Below are 22556 nucleotides of genomic sequence, written 5' to 3' on the forward strand. Positions count from 1 at the left end.
CTCTGTCAAGGAGGAATTTGGATTTCCTTCTAAGAGCAATGACAATCTTCAGGAGATTTTAATAAGGGAAGGAGATGATCTGCCTTGGGTTTTAGAAATATTCTGGTTACAGTGTAGAAGCTGTATGAGAGGACAATAAGAGTTCAGGTTTTTTTTTAAAATATACACATAAAAGCATATGTCTACATGTATTTGTTATATGTATTGCAGTGGGTTAGGGGACCAGTGATCGTGGACTGAACTAGGGTATCATAATAAGTTGGCCTTGAGAACCGGAAGGTTGCATGTAATTAGGCGATAGAACCAACAACCTTTGCAATACCGAGGGGAGAAAACATTGTATGGCTGTATTAAAACATCGAATCACATGACTATGTATCTTTAAGATACTCACTAAGCTTAACATGTTACTGATTCACAATGTTTCTGTCCCTGTATATATGCACTATTATTTTGCTTTTCTTTATAGACTTATTTTGAATACATGTTCCCTTGCTTACCTGCTGGGAACATTCCATCAGATCAGTGTGCCATGATTTCTTAAAGCGTCCTCTAATAGTTTGTAAATATGCAATTAACATAAGTTATGAGCGTTTTAATGGCTCTTTACTGCCAGTTTACCTACCAAAAGAATTATTCCAATTTCCAGTGCTACCAGCCATGTAAAAATATACCTATACTATTATATTCTCACTGAGACTACATTTTATTGTTCTTTGGCTAATTGGTTCTGTGCTTGGTACTTTTCACCAAACCCCGGCATGATTAGACAGGAACACATAGAAGGGATGATTCCATGTATGAGGTAGTTTGCTATGGAAATAGGTTCTTCTGTCACTACGTTCCTAGACTACTGAACACACTCACATCAAATTAACCCTCATCATAATGGCATTTTATCCAGGGCCAGCCACATGCATGCCGGGGACTCAATGTAGTGTACCGTATGGGGATTTGTATAAACAGCAGCCTCGGAGACCTCTCAAGTTCAAAAGTGATGACCTACCATCTCATTTCACAGTTATTTGGGGAGAAAATTCACCTTGAAATACTAGCTTTCTTGATTTTGACATGATGACATGATAGTTTTATCAATACATGAGTGCAGGACCTCACCCAGATCGTTGCTTCCCTGTCTGATATTTAGGAAGTAAGAAATGAGGGCTTCATGGGGTGCCTGGTTGGCTCAGTGGTCGAGCATCTGCCTTTGGCTCAGGTTGTAATCCTGGGGTTCTGAGATTGAGTCCCATATCAGGCTCCCTGCTCAGTGGGGAGTCTGCTTCTCCCTCTGCCTATGCCTCTGCCTCTCTCTCTGTGTGTCTCATGAATAAAGAAATAAAATCTTATTAAAAAAAAAAAGAAGAAAAGAAATGAGAGCTTCCAACGTTACATCTTGATGTTCCCAAATGATTTTATTTCTGGGCAAGCAAGCTAGACATACTGGCTTTGGTGTCTTCAGTAGTCCGGGAGCCGCTTGCCTTCAGAGTCTTCTTCTTCTTTCTTCTTTCTTCTTTCTTCTTCTATTTTATTTATTTATTCATGAGAAACACACAGAGAGAGAGAGAGAGAGGCAGAGACACAGGCAGAGGGAGAAGCAGGTTCCATGCAGGGAGCCTGACGTGGGACTCGATCTCGGGTCTCCAGGATCACATCCTGGACCGAAGGTGGAGCTAAACCACTGAGCCACCCGAGCTGCCCCAGAGTCTTCTTATACATATTCTAAATTGTTGAGAGAAATAATTAAATGGAAAAGCTTCTAAGACAAAAACTGCTCTCGAGTGCCACACCAGACCCTACTGATTCTGCTGTATCTACCTCTGACGCTGTTCAGAGGAGCCCTCTCACTAGCTGTAGCTCATGTTGCAGAAGGCTGTGCTGTGAAGTGAACAGGTGTTGATACAGCGCACGGAAGTAAGAGATTTATGTCTGCATCTCTCTGACAAGAACTCCTGGGGGAGGGTGTGCGTGTGTGTGTGTGTGTGTGTGTGTGTGTGGCTTGGTGTGCAACAGCTGAAAATTTGTGTACTAGTAGTGTCCCTGTATTGGCAGTAATGTTTTGAACTCTGTGATACCAATTAAAATCCTGTGATTTTAATTTCAAAAGTAATTATTGAGATCATTTTAACCATTCACCAGTTTTCAGCTACCATTTCTGAGGTGACTTTTTTCTTTCGTGTAGAAAATATGGAAAAAAACTATGAAGATGAAAACCGAAATTTCTGTAAATTACACCTGCTGATGCAGTTTTGCACCTTTTAAAAATATTTTTAAATCATTTTCAGTGTCTGACTTACTATGTTCCTATTTTTCTCTATGGACACACACATACACAAGTTGGGAGACTATGCTATTATTTTTCAGTGTGTGTCAATTTTTTAAGTAATTGATATTTTTCAGGGATCCCTGGGTGGTGCAGCGGTTTGGCGCCTGCCTTTGGCCCAGGGCGTGATCCTGGAGACCCAGGATCGGATCCCACATCGGGCTCCCGGTGCATGGAGCCTGCTTCTCCCTCTGCCTGTGTCTCTGCCTCTCTCTCTCTCTCTCTCTCTCTGTGACTATCATAAATAAATAAAAATTTAAAAAAAGTAATTGATATTTTTCATATATATTATTCGAAAAATATCAATGTATATATACACACACGTGCACACACACTCTGATTTAAGAAAAGTAAATTGTGGTTGTGTTAGAAACTTTGGAAAATAGGAAAAGCCTACAGAGCACCTAAAACCACTCCCTTAAAATGCCCACTGGATCATTTTGAGGATATACCTTTCTAGCCATATGTGTATGTATCCATGTATGAGAACTAGAGATAAATGCAAATACTGATTAACGGTTATAAAATGTTTCCTAAACTGATTTTAAAATGTATAAAATTATTGATTTTTTAAATTGATTCTCTTTGTTTTGTTCTTTTTTGCCCATTTTCTGTGTTAAAGTATCCAACAAAATCCACCATCTTACCCATTTTTCAAGAATACAGTAAGTATATTAATGTTGTTGTGCAACCATCACCACCATCCATCTCCAGAATTCTTTTTTATCCTGCCAAACTAAAACTCCATACCCATTAAGTAATTACTCGCCATTCTTCCCTCCTCGGCCTCCCTCGTGACCACATTTTACTTTCTGTCTTGGTCAATTTGCTTAGTTTATGCACCCTATGTAATTGGAATCATGCAGTATGCATTCTTTTATAATTGGCCTAGTGCATTTTTAGCACAATAGTTTTTTTTTTTAAGATTTTATTTATTTATTCATGAAAGACACAGAGAGAGGTAGAGACATAGGCAGAGGGAGAAGCAGGATCCTTGGGGAGGGGGGATGATGGAGGACTCGATCCCAGGACCCCTAGCATGCTGTTTTAAGGTTCATTCAGTTGTCAGAATTTCTTTCTGAGTAATGCAATATTGTATACATAGAGCACCTTTTGTTTATGTATTCACCTGTCAGTGAACACTTGGTATGCTGCCACATTTTAGCCATTATTAATAATGCTGCTATGAATTTGAGTGTGCAGTGTCTCTGCTTTCAATTCATTTTGAGTATATATCCAGAAGCGGGATTGGTCGGTTGTTGATCGGTTTTGCAATATTTAACAATATGATTTTTAATTGCTGAATAGTATTCCATTATATGAATGCACCATCATTTATTTTAACAACTCCCATATTCATTATTTAAATTGTTTATAAGATTATAATCTTTCATTTTTATATGAGCATTTCAAGAAACAAAAAGTATGGACTTTATCAGGACTTCTGGTACACATATCACCAAATTAACCCATAGATAGATTGCCCATAAGGAGTTTATAGAACTAAACAAATACTGCATTGGTCCCTAAGTCTAACTCATATAAACATTTTCCTTTGAAGATAATTAGGGTAACCCCTTCTATTACTCCTACCTCCCAGCTCCAGGTATACCTCTTTATTCTGCTTTAATAACACTACCAAAGGATGCAGTCGTGAATTCTGGGTTCAAAGAAGAATCATTTGCTCCTTTCCTTTTTAATTTCCAGATTTCAGTCTCTAAGTGGGTGGACAAAAGATAATTTTTATAAAAAAGCCGCCAAAGATCCTTTTGTGATGCCAGATTTGAAAAATGCTTGTCGAAATGTACAGTAGTATGTTCATGTATTATACTCTTAGTCTGTTAGGTTGCTTTCTAGCTCATGGGGTCATCTATCAAGTGAACAATGTGAGTAGGCCGAATGAGTAAGAAATCTATTTGCTGGGGGCACTAATTCTGAATTCTGGGCTCGGAGTCGTGACTGGCTCAATTGGTAGATCATGTGAACTCTTTATCTCAGGGTTGTGAGTTCAAGCCCCAGGCTGGACGTGGAGCTTACTTAAAATTCAATCAATCAATCAACCCTAAATTTTGGAAGATAATTGCTAAAGGGACTCAAGAAATCAAAATTAAGTTATTCCTCAATTAAGGACCTGAAGAAAGCAATGAAGTAATTTTTTTATTAAGCAAAAACAAGTAGCAAATATGAGGAATGCATGACAGTATAACTGACATAGGTCAGGTCTTTTGCATGTTTTTCTAATTCTATAAACTTAGCAACCAAGTCTAGCTGTTTATTTATCTAGCCATTACTTATTCAGTACCTACCTGGTATGAATTTTTAGTGACGAGAGCAGGCTCTTATGGGCCACTAAAACTTATTGTAAATATTCAGAATTTACTCTTAGAATCACTAGATTGTTCACATAACTGAAAATAAGTGTATTGAAAATAAAATTGAAGTTGAAATGCCCAGAATCCATTCCAGCAAATCAACCATTCCCCTTTCCAGAGTTTATTTGTTCTTTGTCTGTATGGAAATAACATTTCATGTAGCTTCAATCATATTGCATATATGATTGGTTTCACATTCTGAGTTTGTCATTTAACATTTACATTTTCATTTACTGTCTTAGGCATTTTCCACATCACTGTAATAGCTGTAATCAAAATATATGAGGGGGCTCTGACTTTAATATAGTTGCTTTCATATAGGACTTTAACTTTTGAATATATTCCCCTTCTGTTACCTGAGAAAGCTTTCTTTCTTAGTAGAGACACTTTTACTTATCACACCCAGATTTGTCCAAAAAAATGTAATTAATAATTATCTGAGTGCAGTAACTCTGCCTTTGTCTTTTTGTGGCTTTAGCAACCAGGTCAGCAATTGACAAATAGCAGAATTTCAATTTTTTAATTGAATAAATAACTTTGATTAATTAAATTTCTAGAGATCAGGGTATTGTGATTACTTGGTAGTCCACATGCATTTTGTCACAGTACATGTTGTTAAAGATTATTTTTAAATGCATTAGTCTCCTTTCTTTCAAAGTTTATTTAAAATTTTGCCCCTGACTATTTCTGTAAGAGATTTGAGCCAGCATCAAGTAGAATTTGCATACATAATATAACCATCAAAATGAAAATAAGCATCTCAATGTTTCTTTGAAAGAGAGTAGTAGTAATAAATTCAAAAAGTAAAGTCATTGAACTATTTAGAGGAAGGGAGAGACTAATGAGATTACTGTAATTAAGCATACATTAAATGCATGACAGAGTTTCTTGATTGTCAAGTAATAAGAAAAATGAGCTAGTTCTTATTTTGCATGTTTGGTTATAATCTGACAAGAGAAATGAATGTTTCATGGAGTCTATTGGTCATTCGTTCATTCATTCATTCATTCAAATGTTTGTCTAATGCCTACTAGTGGCTACGGTAAGAAAAAGCCACTGGGGAAGCAGGAGTGAATAAGAGGGACCATCTCTAACCTTGTGAAAACAGACAGGTACAAGTGTGACATGTGTAGTAGGGGAGGAGTAAATAGTGCTTACTCTGCCAGAGAATTCAGCAAAGGTTGCCGAGGAGCCAGATACTCAGGTTGAGATTAAAGGGGTTCTTAGGAATTAGCTCATTAGAATTCAAAGAGAGGTGCAGAGCCAAATGGGTATAATCCCTGAAATGAGAGAGAGCCAGTGTCAGAGAGTGATATAATGTGTAGCTCTTGAGGAGAAGGAGAAGAGCTAGAGTCCAAACCATTCCCTTAAGCCACTGAAAACTTTTAAGCAGGAAAATAGTGTGATTAAATCTGCATTTGAGAGAAAGCACTCTGTCTACAGAATGAAGGATTCACTGAAGTGGGGAGCAAGAGTATATTCTTGGAGACCAGTCTGGATGCTGTTGGACAATTCCCGGTGATGGGTGGTGGCATCTTGCAATAGAGTCACAGCAAAGGAAATGAAGAAATGTGGAAATATTTGAGAGTTACAGAACTCCCTATTTGGGAAATAGAATCCACAGGATTTAGTACTTGAAGAGGATGTGAGGGAGAGGCTCAAGAATGACTCCTAGTGTTCTCATTTGAGCAACACCTGTGTGGATGAGAAAACCAGACGACGAGAAGCATAAGCGCAGATTCAAGGAAGATGATGAAACAGTTTTTACTGTGTTGAGCCTGAAGAGCATTTGAGACATCCAAGCAGACCGTGAAATAAACAGCTGAATATTTGGACCTAGTATTCAGAGTATTGCTGAATTCTGGAGATAGGCACTCAAGAATATTCAGAACATAGAAGGCATTTTAAATTATGTCTATGGTCCTGGAAAGACTTAATAAAGAGAGAGAGCGAGAAGAGAAGAGGTCCTATATCAGATAAAAAGGATCATGATTCTGGGGCCATTGGGCAATATGTTGAAGACTGTCCTCAGTAGCAATTTGAAAGAAAGATTAGTAAAGTACTTCTAGCAGAAACCTAGAAAGAGCCTGAATCCCTGCTGTCACTGTTGAGCAGACATATTAGTTCTTGGCTGCCTATTCCTGGATTATCTATTATAAAAGACAAATCTCTGTCTGTTTGAGATCATGATAATTTGACTTTCTAGATCTTACAGCTTGACTTCTTTCCAACTTCTAAAACATGCAAGTCAAGTATTAAAACACCGTAACGTAACCATTTTAATGAGGTTATGTACAAAGTTCATGGGGTATATAACTGAAGGACCATAGAAAAAAAACCTCAAAATACTTACAGGGGAGTCAGGAATGACATTACAGAAGATGCACCATTTGATCTGAGACTTGCAGAATAAGTAAGCAACTGCCCAGATGGCTATGTTTGAGCAGCAGGGGAGCAACGTGGTAGAGAGTTGGATAGAACAGATCAGAGACTATAGAAGGAGGGCCTGGCTGACAGATATGAGTACAGACATAACTGTGTGATCTATTCCAGTCTCTGCATCAGTCTAAAATTGCTGGAGTGTGATGTGAGTGATGGTGGAAAGAAGGAGGTGGCTGGACAGGGAGGCAGGGACTAGACTGGAAAGTCTTTGTAAAATATATTTAAAAAAAAAACAGTGTAGAGTAATAAAAAGAGTTCAACACAAGGCAGAGTCATTTGCAAATTGGGATCAGGCTCATATGGTCATGTTAGATGACTGTGGCATTATTGAGGAAGGAAAGTGAGAAAGAAGTGGAGTGAGTTGATGGCAATAAATAGCTCAGGGACATGGTGATGAGGATGAATAGTAGGGAAAACAAAACAAGACTGGAGTAAAGTACAGGCTGTAAGAAGTAATCAGGGGTTCCAGAGAAGACAAAGTAGTAGATTAGGGGAGGGGAGTGTGTGTGTGTGTACAGATGTGTTCAGGGAGTGAGTGGGCAGGGCCAAGAGAGACTGAGGAATAAGACATTATTCTGACTTGGCCATAAAGCAAGTCAAGGACCTGCGCCACAGGGTGAGCACGAGAGACATTCTCAACATTCCTTGTCTGTTGTTGTCTTATGGCCACAGCCAATTAATGAGAACATCCATTCAACAGGAGCTGATTCTGTATTCGCCCCTCTACCAGACTAGAAACTCCTGAAGGACAGGGAGACATGCATTCACTGTTCATCCGAGGATGTTACCATTCTCCCATTAACCTCACAGAGCTTTTCTTGTCAAAGATCTTGAGAGAATAATTATTGGAAAAATAACCACACGAGAAGACTGTTACAGAGATTCAAGTCTCGGGGGGATATATATATATTATTATTATTATAATTATAAAATGTGCTTGATTTTCAAAATAAAAATGTTAAATAATGATAAAACTTTAAGAATTTCTGCAAAACAAAAAAGAAATGATACGCCAAAAATAAATACTCGGAAGTGCCAACTAATTCAGTGAGTAGAAAAGATTCACTATGTATTTAATTGAATATGTGGGCCAGGAAAATGTTGCCATAGCTTTCTTTAACTATAAAGAACATAAATAAATATGCTTTAAAATGATTCCTGTTCTTTACCCCTTCCACCTCCAATGAGGTAAAGAATGTAAAATTGCAAAGGAAAAAAAATATAGCTAAATGTGCTATTTTCACTAACAGAGTTATGATATAGGAAGTACTCAGAAACATGCCGGCACATACACAGCAGAATTCATAATAAAGTTTTGAGAAACCTTCTCATCCCCCAAAGAGAGCTCTACTGGCGAGGTATTTCCTAGAAGAAAGCCACGCTACTGAATCTGTGCCCTGATGCATGCCATCAAGGATGTTAGGGAAGTTTAAATTGTGTGTGTGTGTGTGTGTGTGTGTGTGTGTGTATCCACAGAGAAAGAGAAATTTGTTGGAAAAAGTTGCTTCTAAAGAGTTAGATCTACATTAAGTCTTTTTTGCTTATTTTATCAATGTGATTGGCTTTCATTTTCAAATCTGTGACTTTTGAAGGATCTGCTCTGGGGGCAGGCTTCCTTACAGCTGCAGCAGAGTGTATGCTTGTCATTAGCCAGTTGCTCAGTCACTGTCTCCATTTATAGTTGGGTTTGTAAAGTGTTCAAAATAGGAACTCTGGGTTTCTGCTGATCTTGAGTCATCAAAGAAAAGAAAAGCTTTATTCCTTCTTATATTCAATTCCATCTATGCTGACATTTTTTTAAGACTGACATGGTTGACTAGGGGAAAAAAAAAAACAAAACACCTGACTTTGCCTTTTTTTAAGGTTCAAACTGACTCTACTGTGCTTTCTACTACAGAATGTTAGGATCTTGATTGTGTATTTATGTAGGAATTTCTTCAGGATATATATTTTAATAAGCTGCTAAAAAGGAAACTGAATCTCTTTCTCTTGGGTACTATTGGAGCCATCTTCTTGCAGAAGGGAAGAGCGACTCTGCCAAGACAAGATTACTCAAGTTGCTTAAATTACAAAAGTAAATGGCAAGTTTGTCCCCTGAAAGGCTAGTATCAGAAAAGGAGGGAGGGGAATAAAAGATAACTGTATTCAACAGCCTCCTGTAACTTAGAGAACTAAATCTAGAATTACAAATTCCCTAGGAAAGTAGACGAAATTTGAGACAAATAAAATGTGGAAAAGAGAGCTGCAATGGTCAGGATCCCAAGAAAAATGGTAGCACATTGATTTATAAATGCACTGTGTCACAGGCCCACTGGGATAGGGTGAAGCCTGAAAGGACAGAGCCATAATCTGGAGCAGGCAAAGTCAAAGTTGTTGTGTCCTCCAGACTCAAAGGGACCAAGGGGAGAGCAGTTATTTGAACCAAGAAGTGGAGAGTGTTGTAGAGGAAAGATGCTAGAGGGGATCAGTGACGTCCTTGGCTCACATCTGGGAACTTCACAGGTAGGTTGGCAGAAGAAAAGTGGCCAAAGAATCTGTCATCTTTTATCAGGAGCACTGTTGCCATCTGGGTTCGACAATGCTGTGTTTTACTGTCTGCCCATGTAACAATAATAATAGTATATCCTAATCACTGTGACAATCAAGTTATTCCCACTCATTCCCAATCTTCCCTGGTCAGTAGGTGGTTTCCTCTCCAGTTGAGAATTACTATATGTTAACCAAGTAACCAAATTTTAATCTTCAGATCAGCGTAGATCACCAGAAGGCTATCTTCAGAAAGCTATATATGTGTGCCAATAGACTTGCATATTACAAAGGGGGAAAGATAGCTGCACAGTCTAGGACCCCACATCCACATATCAGGCAAGAAAGAGGAAATTGGCAAAGTAGGTAAGGATGAGTTTTAGTTTTCCCAGAAATGCTTAGTATATATCTCATTGGTCAGAACTGTGTCCCATGGCAACTCCTATCTACAACGTAATTAAGAGACATATTTTAAGTTTGGGCACACTGTCACCCTAGATAGAATTGCAATTCTTTGAGTAATGATGAAGACACATGGGCATGAAGAGGCAGTTAGCGGCATCTTTCCCCTTATCTCTAGTGGCTTGGCGTGGATGAATGACACTAGAATAATATAAGGCCCTGCATTCTCTCCATCGATGCATACATTAATTTGCATGGAAATTAATAACAAAATCAGGGTGTGGTCATTCATTTGTTATAGCAACAGATCTAATAATAACTCAGAGTAAAATAAAAACATTCTGTCATTGGCATATTTGCAGATTCCCCAGTAGCCTGATGCTGGAGGACAGAAGTTTAAATCTCCAAGCCTTCTCCGAGCCTTTATTTATCCCCAGCCTAACCAAGGACTCTCATAGTTTGGCAGTGAGATCTTTTCATCTTTTGGTCCTTAAACATTCTTAGGGTATTCGGTAAGTGTTCTGGATTGAATGAATGAATGCAACAGAAATGGAAAGGCTAGAAAAGGAGGAGCATTCGGCATTTGAATTATCTTTGGAAAATCACTCTTTGACAGGAATCTGTGGTCTAAAATTTAGCATCTTCTTGGTTGTCCTCAGGGTATTTGTTTCTCTTTGCTTTTCTTTTTCTGTTTTCCTTGGCCTGGTCCTTCTCTTTCTCTGGTACCTCCTTTTAGTTGAATGATGACTAAGTCTTTGGTAATTTGATTGAGATCACATTGTTCAGTTTATTTTTGTTGTTATTGCTAGTGCTTTCAGTGTTATATCAAAAAAGACGCCAAAGCCAATGTCATGAAGTTTTGTTTTGTTGTTTCCCCTCTGCTTTCTTTTTCTTTTTTAAAAGATTTTATTTATTTATTCATGAGAGACAGAGAGAGAGGCAGAGACAGGCGGAGGGAGAAGCAAGCTCCATGCAGGGAACCTAGTGTAGTTTTAGTTCTTATATTTGGGGCTAAATTTTTGGGTTACTTTTTGCTTATGGTGTAAAGTAAGAGTCCAACTTCACTCTTTTACATGTGCATATCCAGTTTTCTGCACCATTTGTTGAAAAGATTATGCTTTCCCAAACAAATGAATCTTGAAACCCATCAGAAATTAATTGTGCATGCATGCAAGAGTTTGCTTCTGGACTCTCTGTCCTAGTCTGTTGGTCTATGTGTTTGTCTTTATGCCACTATCATACTGTTTGGATTATGGTGGTTTTGTAATAAATTTTGAAATTACACAGTGTGAGATCTACAGTTTTGTTCTTTTTCAAGGTTGTTTTGGCTATTCAGAGTCTCTTGAGATTCCATGTGAATTTTTGGCTGATATACTTCTCTTTTTATAAAAAAAAAAATGCCTTTGGAATTTTGATAGGGATTGTGTTAAATCTGTACATTACTCTGGATAGTATTAATATCTCCACAATATTAAGTCTTCCAATCCATGAGCACAGGATGTCTTTGTATTTATTGATGTCTTTAATTGATTTCAGCAGCATTTTTACTTTTTAGTGTATATAAGTCTTTTGCTCTTTTTGGTTGGCTTTTCTCTGAAGTATTTTTTTTTTTTTTCATTCTGGTGTAATGATATATAGTCATTTCCTTAAGTTTTTTTTTTTTTTTTCGATTGTTCATTTTAGTACACAAAAATGCCTATGATTTTTGTGTTAGTTTGTGAATTCTCAGAAGGCAGGAACTATGCCTTATTTGTATTTTGCAAAGTTAATATGAGATAATAATAGCTGTCACTAATATGTGTTTTTATGTTTCATTGACAATAATCTCCTTTTTTTTTTTTCCTTTTTCCCACTTCAGGGCTCTACTAGTTCAACAGCCTCTCCTCCAGTCTCCACCCCTGTCACAGGACACAAAAGAATGGTTATACCAAACCAACCCCCTCTAACAGCAACCAAAAAGTCTACCTTGAAACCCCAGCCTGCACCCCAGGCTGGACCCATCCCCGTGGCACCGATTGGAACACTAAAGCCCCAGCCTCCACCGGTCCCTGCCTCCTATACAACGGCGTCCACCCCTTCAAGGCCTACCTTTAATGTACAAGTGAAGTCAGCTCAGCCCAGCTCTCTTTACATGGCTGCTCCTTCATCAGGACAATTTTATGGCACAGGCCCAGGACCCCAGGGCTATAACACTCAGCCAGTTTCTATCTCTGGGCAGTGCCCACCTCCTTCCACACGGGGGGGCATGGATTATGCCTATATGCCACCGCCAGGACTTCAGCCTGAGCCTGGGTATGGGTATGCCCCCAACCAAGGTCGTTACTATGAAGCCTCTTGCCCAGCAGGGCCTGGCTATGGGGGCAAAAATGACTCTGATCCACCTTATGGTCAACAAGGTCACCCAAATACCTGGAAGCGAGAACAAGGGTATCCTCCTTTTGGAACAGGAAACCAGAACCCGGCTGGGATGTATCCAGTTGCTGGTCCCAAGAAGACCTATATCACAGATCCAGTTTCAGCACCCTGTGCATCACCACTGCAGCAAAAGGTAGGGAGCTCATTAATGTAGCAATGAGGCTGAAGGAGTATGTATCTTGGCCTGCTTTCCCCAGAAAGCAGAGCCTAGGGCAAAAGTGTACACTCTACTTTTATGCCATTAGGATGTTCAGTCCCAGGGAAGTATGAGTGAAACAGGAAAGTGGGGAGATGCTATGTGGGCTATGTTACCAGTAAGGCTACTGTTTAGTATCAAAAATAACCAGTTGTTCAGTTTTGAGGATCATCTTCCAAAAGACTATATATGAACAAATCAGGACAGTCTGTTCAGGAAAAGGAAGGGAAAATAATTTAGCTTCTAGCTCTTGTCTCCTATTCGTCAAAACTTCCCTCTGTGGGTAAGAAACTTCCTCACACTTAAGACGTTACATTTACTTGGGATCTGAATAGATCTGCAGGACCTCATATCTTAATAAGGGTGAGAGATTCCCAGAATTGCAAGTAAGAGGTATATAAGGCAACATTAGGTGAAGTGCTATCAGGTCAGGCTCATGTAAAGCCAGTTAGAACCCAAGCGAAGTTGGTGCTTTGGGTTCTGCCTACGGCAGGACAAACCTAGGGCTGCTGGGATAGAACAAGTATACAAGAGTGCAGGAGGTAGGTAAGATGCAGGGGATTCAAGATAATGCAGACACCTTGTCTAGTTTCCTTTGGGAAGGAGCTGTAGTAGCTTGGCACTTGTTTATTACCTCTTGTTCATCCGCATTACTGATCCTTCAGGAATTATCTTCCTCTCCAGCCTTTAAGATATTAAGAAATTTTTAAAAATTGTTTATGACAGTAGTTGGATTTTATTGCAAGCATACGTTTTAAGTCAACATGTTCAGTTACTTCCTGCGAATAGTTAAAATACTGCACATAGCTACTCAGCTACAACTTGGATTTTCCATGAGCACTAGAACCAACATAATGTTTCTTCCCACCCTATCAAGAGGAACCAAGGTGATCTACTTGGAAGGAATGTGAGGGAGAAACCAAGCTAGTTTCCAGTTATTGGGTTGGAACTGAGCCCACCCTTTTAGAGCTATGAAAATTCAGAAACTGGAGAGCCCTTGATTATCTGGAAGTTAAATGGTAATTATTGAGATGGATTATGGAAGTGTTGTGTGTGTGTGTGTGTGTGTGTGTGTGAGCAATTCTTTTACCCATTTGAGATTGTCAATTCCCAGGCATACTTATTCACATTTTCAAAATTATACCAAAAATTTGTCAGGTCCTTGCTCTCTAGATAAGGTATTTACTAAATCACGATTCTCACATGAAAGTGTCTGCTCTATTAAGTATGTTCCAAAGGAATTTTAGGTTCTTGAGAGGAAAAGAATCCTTCCTGGTAGAGCCTGTGAGTAGCTGGAGGCACCCACCCGTTCACCTTATGAAGGCTCATTACATGAAAGCTGACTAGCCAAAGTTATTCTCCAAGTCCGAATGCTACGTGTTTTTGGAACATTACTCTTGGAAGACCTTTCTTTTCAAAATCTCTCCATGCAAAGTTTTATTCGGGTTTTTTTTGTTTTGCCTTGTTTTTTTTTTTTTAATTTTTATTTATTTATGATAGTCACAGAGAGAGAGAGAGAGAGAGGCAGAGACATAGGCAGAAGGAGAAGCAGGCTCCATGCACCAGGAGCCCGATGTGGGATTCGATCCCGGGTCTCCAGGATCACACCCTGGGCCAAAGGCAGGCGCTAAACCGCTGCGCCACCCAGGGATCCCTGCCTTGTTTTTAAATAAAGTTTATTGAAAATAGCCAAGCTGGATAGGCTTGGCCTTTGTTATCATTACAGCACGTGTGCAGTAGTCCCTCTTGGACCAGAAAACAACCAGGTCAGAAAAAAATGGGGTTATTCAACTTTACCTCACTTGGATATAAGTGAAACAAATTCTCCTATGGAAGATGAAAAGCCTAGGTTGGGAAAATTGCCATCACCATTTAAGCTCATCTAGGCATGCAGTGTTGCCTTGTCTAGAGCAGCTTGACTGATGTTCCCAAGGGAGAGAGATGAGCCTTGAGTTGTTTCAGGATCCCATCACCCCACCTGGGAAAACAGACGCAAGACAAAGTAAAAGTATGTCTAGGTAGAGAGAATCATCTGGTGACAGGTACGGAGCCAGTCCTGTCTACCCATCATGTCACAGAGCACTGAAGATAGTCATTCTTCAACATTTTGAACCAATCCAGCACTGTAGGGGGAAAGAAAAAATCAGCACCCACTGCAAGACCTGGATCTAGGCTGTCAGGTCCAGCCACATGACTAGCATTTGGTCGGCCATCAGCAGCCTAGTCAGGGTGCTGGAATCAGCTTTGATCAGCCAGGCACCAGAAAGCACAAAACATCATTTTCCTTCTTACTGGAGTAAGATGATCTACTTCAAGATGATCTACTACATTATTACACATTCTGGCTATCGGTAGATTTCCTGTCATTTGAAAATTTATTTTCGAGAGTGTCCTGCATTTTGACATCATCTTGTGCATTTTAAAAATGAAACTTAAATCGTCTATTTTTGCTGGGATTATAAAGGGGAGTGGTTAGGGGTTGGTGTTTAGCCATCTGTCTGTTTTGGGAAAGGGGAAAGAGGCCGACAAAACTACAGATATTTCCTGTGTGTGTTGTGGGGGCACAGGGGGTTGGGTGTGGGGGCTCTTCCATAGCTGGTCTTTGAGCAGAACACTGCTGTATTCAACTGCACCTGTGTACAGAGGAGCTCATTGTCCCAGTATTGACTCCGAGTGGCTTAGTGATGTGACTACTGGCTTGAGAAATGAGCTCCTAATTCTAGTCCCAATTCCTCCCTTGACATTCCTCTTTCAGCTTGGGGAAAGACTCTAGACCTCTTTATGTCACGCTCCCAGCCTTCGTAAAGTGGAACGTCATCTTCCCTAATTAATTAATGATTGCAGAGGGCTTGGAAATTTCCAAGCGCTGAATAATTGCCAAGTGAGGACTCTTCGACTTTCTTACCGCCTCCCATTTATTTCCACTTTTTTTTTGGTTTTTTTGGAGGGTTTTTTTTAGTCATTAGTGGAAAACGTATCTTCATACCTTAAGATAGTTCTCTTTTGTTACATCGAGAAGTTTGAAGGAATTTTGACATTGGATCCATTAAGGAAAAAGTTGTTGTTTTTGTTAAAGTGAAAGACATAAATCTTCCCTATATCTGAGATGAGCTGCTTTAATATCCTTCCAATAGGAAAGAAGAGGAGAAAGTAGAAGGGGAAAGAAAAGGAGAGGAAAGACAGGAAAAAATGCAGAAAGGAAGGAGACAGCCTGAGAACCTGCAAAGTGCGGGGGATCATGATTATATTTATGTTCCCATAATGTGCTGAGCAGTGAATTTGCATGCTGCAGTCGACCATAATGTGTTTCCTGGACCATCTGAGCTGAGTTCCTTGAAAAATATTGTTATAAGCAAGTCTTTATAAGAGAGAAATATTCCTTTTCCCACTGGAAATCCTCTTAAAGACACAGTGGAATCTTTTCTTTTGGCTCCTTTATAAAAGCTCCTAGCTGCTGTGCAGTTCACAGAACTCTTGTCCTTGCATTATCTCCACACACCAGTGAGGCGGGATGTGTGTTTTCTCTAATATTCAGATAAGAAGAATCAGTGTGAAAGCGCTGGAGCCAAGACCTAGAGGCTGGTTATCACTCTTGGGTACATAATGACCCAAGGGCAGGGCAGCCTTATACTCCTTTCTTTGCCATCAGCCTAATCTGTGCCAGTCTCAGTTCATTAAAGACAAATGGCCCCACAGTGTGTGAAAGGCACTGATGCTGTGCATCCCAGGAAAACTGAGGGGACCCACCTAGTCTGGGGGTTGGTTAAATTCTAAAATCATCTACTGTTAACATATTCTTGGAAAACCCTTCATGCTGGTGAGAGTGTGGAGATCAAAAAAACACTTTTCAATAAATCCCAACACGAAGTTTTTCATATCCAGAGTTAGAACAAATCACTGCTTTTCATTTAGCTTTTGAATCTAGGGGATACTTAATAGTACAGAGAAGAGACTGAAGGCAGTGGACTTTTGGGGTCAGTCTTAATTTGTTAAGATTCAGAAAATATTTGAGAACATTGATAGAGTAGTATTTCAAACATTCAGATAGTATCATCAGCAACTCAGGATCCAAAGTAGTTACCTAATTTCTCACACTCACCATTATGCTAACATTTTACATTCCTTCTGGAATATGCGTGAGTATATGTATGCTATTATATACACGGTCTTCCTGTTTTCCCCACTTGCCAAATGTCCATGGAATTTGTTGATTCATATTCTTTAATCAACCCTTTGAGGTTTAATTTAAGTACAATGAAGTGTGTCTATTTTAAAAGCATATAACAGTGAACCTTTGACATAGGTATGCACCTGTGTAACCACCACCACAATCTTGAGACCATTTCAACCACCCCACAGAGCTTCATCATGGCCTATGACATTCACTCCCCTTTACCCTCAGCCCCAGGTAACCATTCTGCTTTCCAGTATAGGTTATTTTCCTCTGTTCAGAATTCCATATAAATGGAATCATATAGTATGCACTCCTGTGTCCGAGCTTCTTTCACTCACTATATATATATATATATATATTTTTTTTTTGTGATCCATTTATGTCATTATGCATATCAGTAGTCATTCATTTTGATTGCTAAGCAGTGTTCCATTGTATGGGTATGCTACATTTTGTTTATTCATTAACTTCTTTGGACACATTTTTAATTTCATTTTGAATTATGAATAAGGCTACTTTGAATATCCATGTACTGGTTTTTGTATGGACATAGTATTTATTCCTCTTATAAAATACCTAGCAGAGGGATTTCTGAGTCATATGGTTAACTATTTAACTTCATAAGAAACTGCAAAAATTTTTTTCCTTAATGCACCATTTTATATTCTCATCAACAAAGTATGAGAGGTCCAGTTGGTCCTCAGTCCTGGCAACACTTGTCAGTCTTCTTAATTTTAGCTATTTACATTTTATAATAATTTATCTAATTGTGGTTTTTATTTACATTTCCCTTTTGACTAATGATGTGGGATGTTTATTATTTATGCACTTATTGGCCATCATTTATGTTCTTTTATGAAGTGTCATCAAATTCTTGGCCCATTTTTTGATTGAATTGCTTCTTTTTATTGGGAGTTATAAGTATACCTTGTATATTCTGGATATGAATCCTTAGGTATATGCATTAGCAATATTTCTTCCAGGTCTGTGACTTGGCTTTTCATTTCCTTGATGTCTTTTTCTGAAGAGCAGGACTTTTTAATTTTGATCCAGTTCAGTTTATCACTTTTATCCTTTTATAGTTTATATTTCTTTTCCTTATATTTTTGCCTCTTCATGGTAACAAAGGCTGTATTCTTTTTTGAAAAAATGTACATATAGGTAAGTTTAGGGATATAATTCGCTCCTTGTTAATTTTTTTTTGTATAATGTTAGATAAGGTTAAAATTCATTTTCCCCCAATGGCATATGCAGTGTTTTCCAGCACAATTTGTTGAAAAGACTTCCCTTCCATTGAATACCCTAGACACATTTGACAAAAATCAATTGGCCACATATGTGGGGGTCTATGTGGACTCTCTCTTCCATTACACTAATTTACATATCTTTAAGTCAATTCCACACTACCTTTATCATTGATTTTTATAGTACATTTTGAAATCAGGCTGTGCAAATTTTCCATCTTTGTTCGTTTGAAAGTGTTATCATTATTCTAAGTCCTTTCCATTTCCTTATAAATTTTAGCATCAGCTTCTCAGTTTCCCCAAATAGCCTGCTGTGATTTAGTTTCAGACTTTGTTGAATCTATGGATCAATTTGAAAAGAGTTTATATTGTAACGATGTTGTCTTCTAACACATGAACATGGTATGTCTCTCATTTGACTTCTATTTTTATTAATTTCTCTCAACAGCATAATATAGTTTTACACACATTTTAAGTTATTCCTAAGCATCTCACATTTTGAATGCCATTGTAAATGATATTTTTTAAAAATTTCAATTTGTAGTTGTTGCCTGTTCATAGGTAGTTTTTTGGGTTGTTTTTTTTTTTTTTTGTATTGACCTTGTATCATATGACTTTGTTAAATCTAACAGTTTTACGAGCCTATTTAAGACTCCTTTGGCTTTTTTACCTAACCATTTCATCAGCGAATAAATTGTTGATTTAATTGTTTATTTCTGTTATGGATAACAGTCTATCAACTTCCTGTATTTGGAAGATGTGCTTTTTGGTTGAAGAAAAAACAGTTTCTCACAAACCTGAAGAATGTAAATTCGAAAAAATAATAAACCTTCACCCTCTGCTTCTCTTTACTAGCATACCCAAACTGTCAGAAGTCAACTTCAGAATTATTATATCATAACTCCTAAAATTTACAGATAAGAACACAGAAGCTAGAAGTGTTACAAGGATTTGAAGAGTTAGTTGTATAACTAGTATGTGGTACATTTCAGTGATGTGATGAGCACTGGGTGTTATACTTTATATTGGCAAATTGAACTTAAATAAATTTTTAAAAAATAATTAATTAAAAAAAACTAATGCCTTTTTATACCACAATTCCTCTGCATTGGCTCAAGACAAGTATGATCAGAAGTATAAAGGATCTTTAAAAGATGTGATAATTATTTCCAAAAGGAACTTACACCTACCTTAGACCTCACTATCAGTTTTAAAAGTTCTTTTAATCACAGAAAATGGCTTCCATTTCAGTGTTCTTTGTTCTGTCTCATGCACAGTTGTTCCTCCTGTGGAAAGACTTGTTCTTAAGGTCTATATGATTTTGACTCAGTGCATAATTTCTTCTTCTCCTGAATTTAAAATTTATCATCAAAATGGATGTCTTCATACACTGAGAAATGTCTGTGAACATTATTCATTTTACTAATTCTATTTCTTCAGGGATTTAGATGTTTAGAAATACCCCTGATCCTTAATCTTTTTAGAAAATTAAATAAATCACTTTCAACAAGTGATTCTAACAATATGTAATTTTTTGCATTTGTACAACTAAGAGAACTCCCTTCAGTTTACCAGTGTTTTATCTTTGTTCTATTTCAGTTCTATAATATAAGAACTACTCAACTAAATGATAATGTCCCTCTAGAAATCTCAATTTTTTTTTTCTTGGCCAGCTGCAAGCACTCATACTGTCCTGTCTCAGAGGAGAGATTATAGTTGTTCTTTTCCCCAGCAAACAAAGAAGTTTGCCCATTGTTGGCATGTAATGATTAGTGGTGAGTATAACAACTTTTAAAGATTTTATGCACAGGGTATTAGGAAATAGTCCCATAGTGAAAGTCAAATAGTTGACTTTTCTAAAAGTGCCAATGTCTCAGTAATAAAGATTTACTAGTTAGTTTAGCTCTTTGATTTTCTGGAATTTGGAAAACTCAACTTTTAGATATAGTCTTGGCAAATAATATGGTGTTTGCTCTATTTTATCCTTGGAGTTCAGTGAATATTCTTCAGAAAATAAATTTGGTTTACTTTAGGTTACTTATTTAAAATATCATTTTGAAATATGTAATAATAACATGTAACATTTTTATAACCACTTATAAAATTCGGCATTTTCATATATGTGGAAAACTCTTTATCATGTCCAGAGGCAACTTGCCTGGTATCCTACTAATAACAAATACCAGAGATAAGGTGAGAAGGTGGGTTTTCTGACTGCTGTTAGCCCAGAATTTTTCTATTCCATAGCACTTGCTTCCATTTTCATAGTAGATATTCAAATATCAAACATCCCTTGGACCCAGAAGTTGAGAGAATACAACTTTAGAGTTGTATTTCTGAGACATAACATGTATTTAACATTATTTGAACCCCAAGATTCAGTCAATATTATATGAAGATTTAAGCAGTTGAAACTGTGCCCTAATCTAAGTTCAAGATAACCTTCTGTAAAGCTGCTGGACTGCTTTCCAATGGGGTTATACCATTTTACATTCCCACCAGCAGTGCATGAGCATTCTAATTTTTCCACATCTCCCATTGGATTTTCATCATATTGGATTTTCATCACATTATATGTCAGTCTCTTCAAGTAGACATTTCTGTTCTTCAAGGGTGTGACCCGTGTCTACTTTAGTTTTGTTTCTTATATACCTAACATGGTACAGCACCTGTAACAGGAACTCATGAACGCATGAATCCATCAATCCATCAGTAAGTGAAAGGACATGAGTTACCGAATTGATGTGAATTTGCATACAGTTCCCATTAGTGAGAATTGTTAATGTGTTTTTTTTTAAATGGGTGTGTTCTTATTGGTGTTCTGTTTTGTTTTGTTTTCTTTTAATTCTGTGTTCCCAATCTCATCTAGTCTTTAGATCCTAGCTTGTGTTGCCAGTAGATTAATCTTCATTTAGATGCACTCTGTTTTTGTCACTGAGGTTAATGTCCCAGCCTACATCATTATAGTTTTTTCTCTTGCTGTGGTCTACTTGAACTGCTCTTGTTAGTGGATCCAAAATGTTATCCCTTACCACCTTTTCAGCCCGAACTGTGGTTGAAGCCCTGCCCCACCTTGCCCGAGTCATTGCATGGCCACCTACTGCTTTATCTTTTCCACTCTGGTCCCACTTTGCCCTATTCTCCACATAGAGTGATCCTGGAAGGCTATATTGTTTCACTTTCCTGCTCAAAACTCTCCAGCAGCTTCCCATCTCAACTGCGTCCCCTTAAGAAAAGCAGGCACAGTGTTTACAAGACCCCACTTTGTTTCTCCCTATTAACTCCCTGACTTTATATATCTTTCCCTCCGTCATCCTGTTCTAGCCACGCTCCATGCAAGCACACACGTTTCAGGGCCCTTGTTTTGCTGACCTGCCTGGAATGCTTTTCTCCAGATATCCACATGTTCTATTCTCTTACCTCCTACAGGACTTTATTGAAATGCTACTTTGCTGGAGATGTCTTCCCTGACTACGCTACAAAAAATACCTCCCCTGCCCTAAAATGCCCTTATCTACCTTTACTTCCCCTCTGCAATATTTATCGCCGTCCAGCATCAATTTGTGGATCATTTGTTCTTCATTTCTGTCCCCCCGAGAATGTATCATAATAGCAAAGATGTTTGTCCTTGATGTTAGCTGCTATTTAGTGACCATTGGCTGACAAGCAGTAAGTCCTTGGAAAAGATGCATTAATAAGTGAATGAGTAAGTGCTGGGCACAGAATCATTCTCTCTGATAACCTTTTATTCAGATTATTGTTATGTGGGAAAGGGCACAGAGCTCTGAGGTCCTCCAGTGTATGACTACCACTTTATGTAGATTTTCCCACATTGTACATTCCCCATTATACCCAAGCTTCCCGGCCCTCCTTTCCACACCAGGCACTGTCTGTGTTTTTTTTTTTTTTTTTTTTTTTAAGATTTTTTTTATTTATTCATGAGAGACACAGAGAGAGAGAGAGAGAGAGAGAGAGAGAGGCAGAGACACAGTCAGAGCAAGAAGCAGGCTCCATGCAGGGAGCCCGACGTGGGACTCCATCCCAGGTCTCCAGAATCACACCCAGGGCTGAAGGTAGCACGAAACTGCTGAGCCACTCGGGCTGCCCTGCACTATTTTGATATGGTCTACAAGGTAGAGAGACTTTGGAACTTGAAATCAAATCTGAATTTGAGTTTCAAACCAAGAAGGAAAGTTGTGTGTGATGACAGATGTAGAGGTACTTTTCGACTACAAAATATCATACCTGTATAAGAGGTTATTATAATATTTGGAAAGGCTTAGGCTACAGGATGGGGACTAAAAGTCTTAAGTGACAGATGGGACTATTAAATATTTTCACAGTTTGTGGATTAATAGCTGCTAATATTGATTGAGCATTGATGTCAGGTACCATGCTAAGCACTGTCCATGAATTAAAACACACAATCTTCTCAGTAACACTAACACTTTTGAAAAGTGTTATA

The 22556-nt window shown here is 38.2% G+C and overlaps 1 protein-coding gene across 17 annotated transcripts in view; it reads left to right on the top strand.

Annotated features, from left to right (window-relative positions):
• Nucleotides 1-22556, top strand: part of LPP (LIM domain containing preferred translocation partner in lipoma) — a 670528-nt gene that overhangs the window by 404367 nt on the left and 243605 nt on the right. For 16 of the 17 annotated variants that reach the window (XM_072807809.1, XM_072807808.1, XM_072807811.1 and 13 more), the window contains one exon: nucleotides 11921-12610. In XM_072807809.1, the coding sequence (XP_072663910.1) occupies nucleotides 11921-12610 (690 nt within the window). Of the gene's footprint in view, nucleotides 1-10424; nucleotides 10575-11920; nucleotides 12611-22556 lie in introns of those variants that run through there. The other variant, XM_072807818.1, reaches the window with a different exon arrangement.

The sequence above is a fragment of the Canis lupus genome, chromosome 31 (assembly GCF_048164855.1).
Source record: "Canis lupus baileyi chromosome 31, mCanLup2.hap1, whole genome shotgun sequence".
NCBI classification, from domain to species: domain Eukaryota; kingdom Metazoa; phylum Chordata; class Mammalia; order Carnivora; family Canidae; genus Canis; species Canis lupus.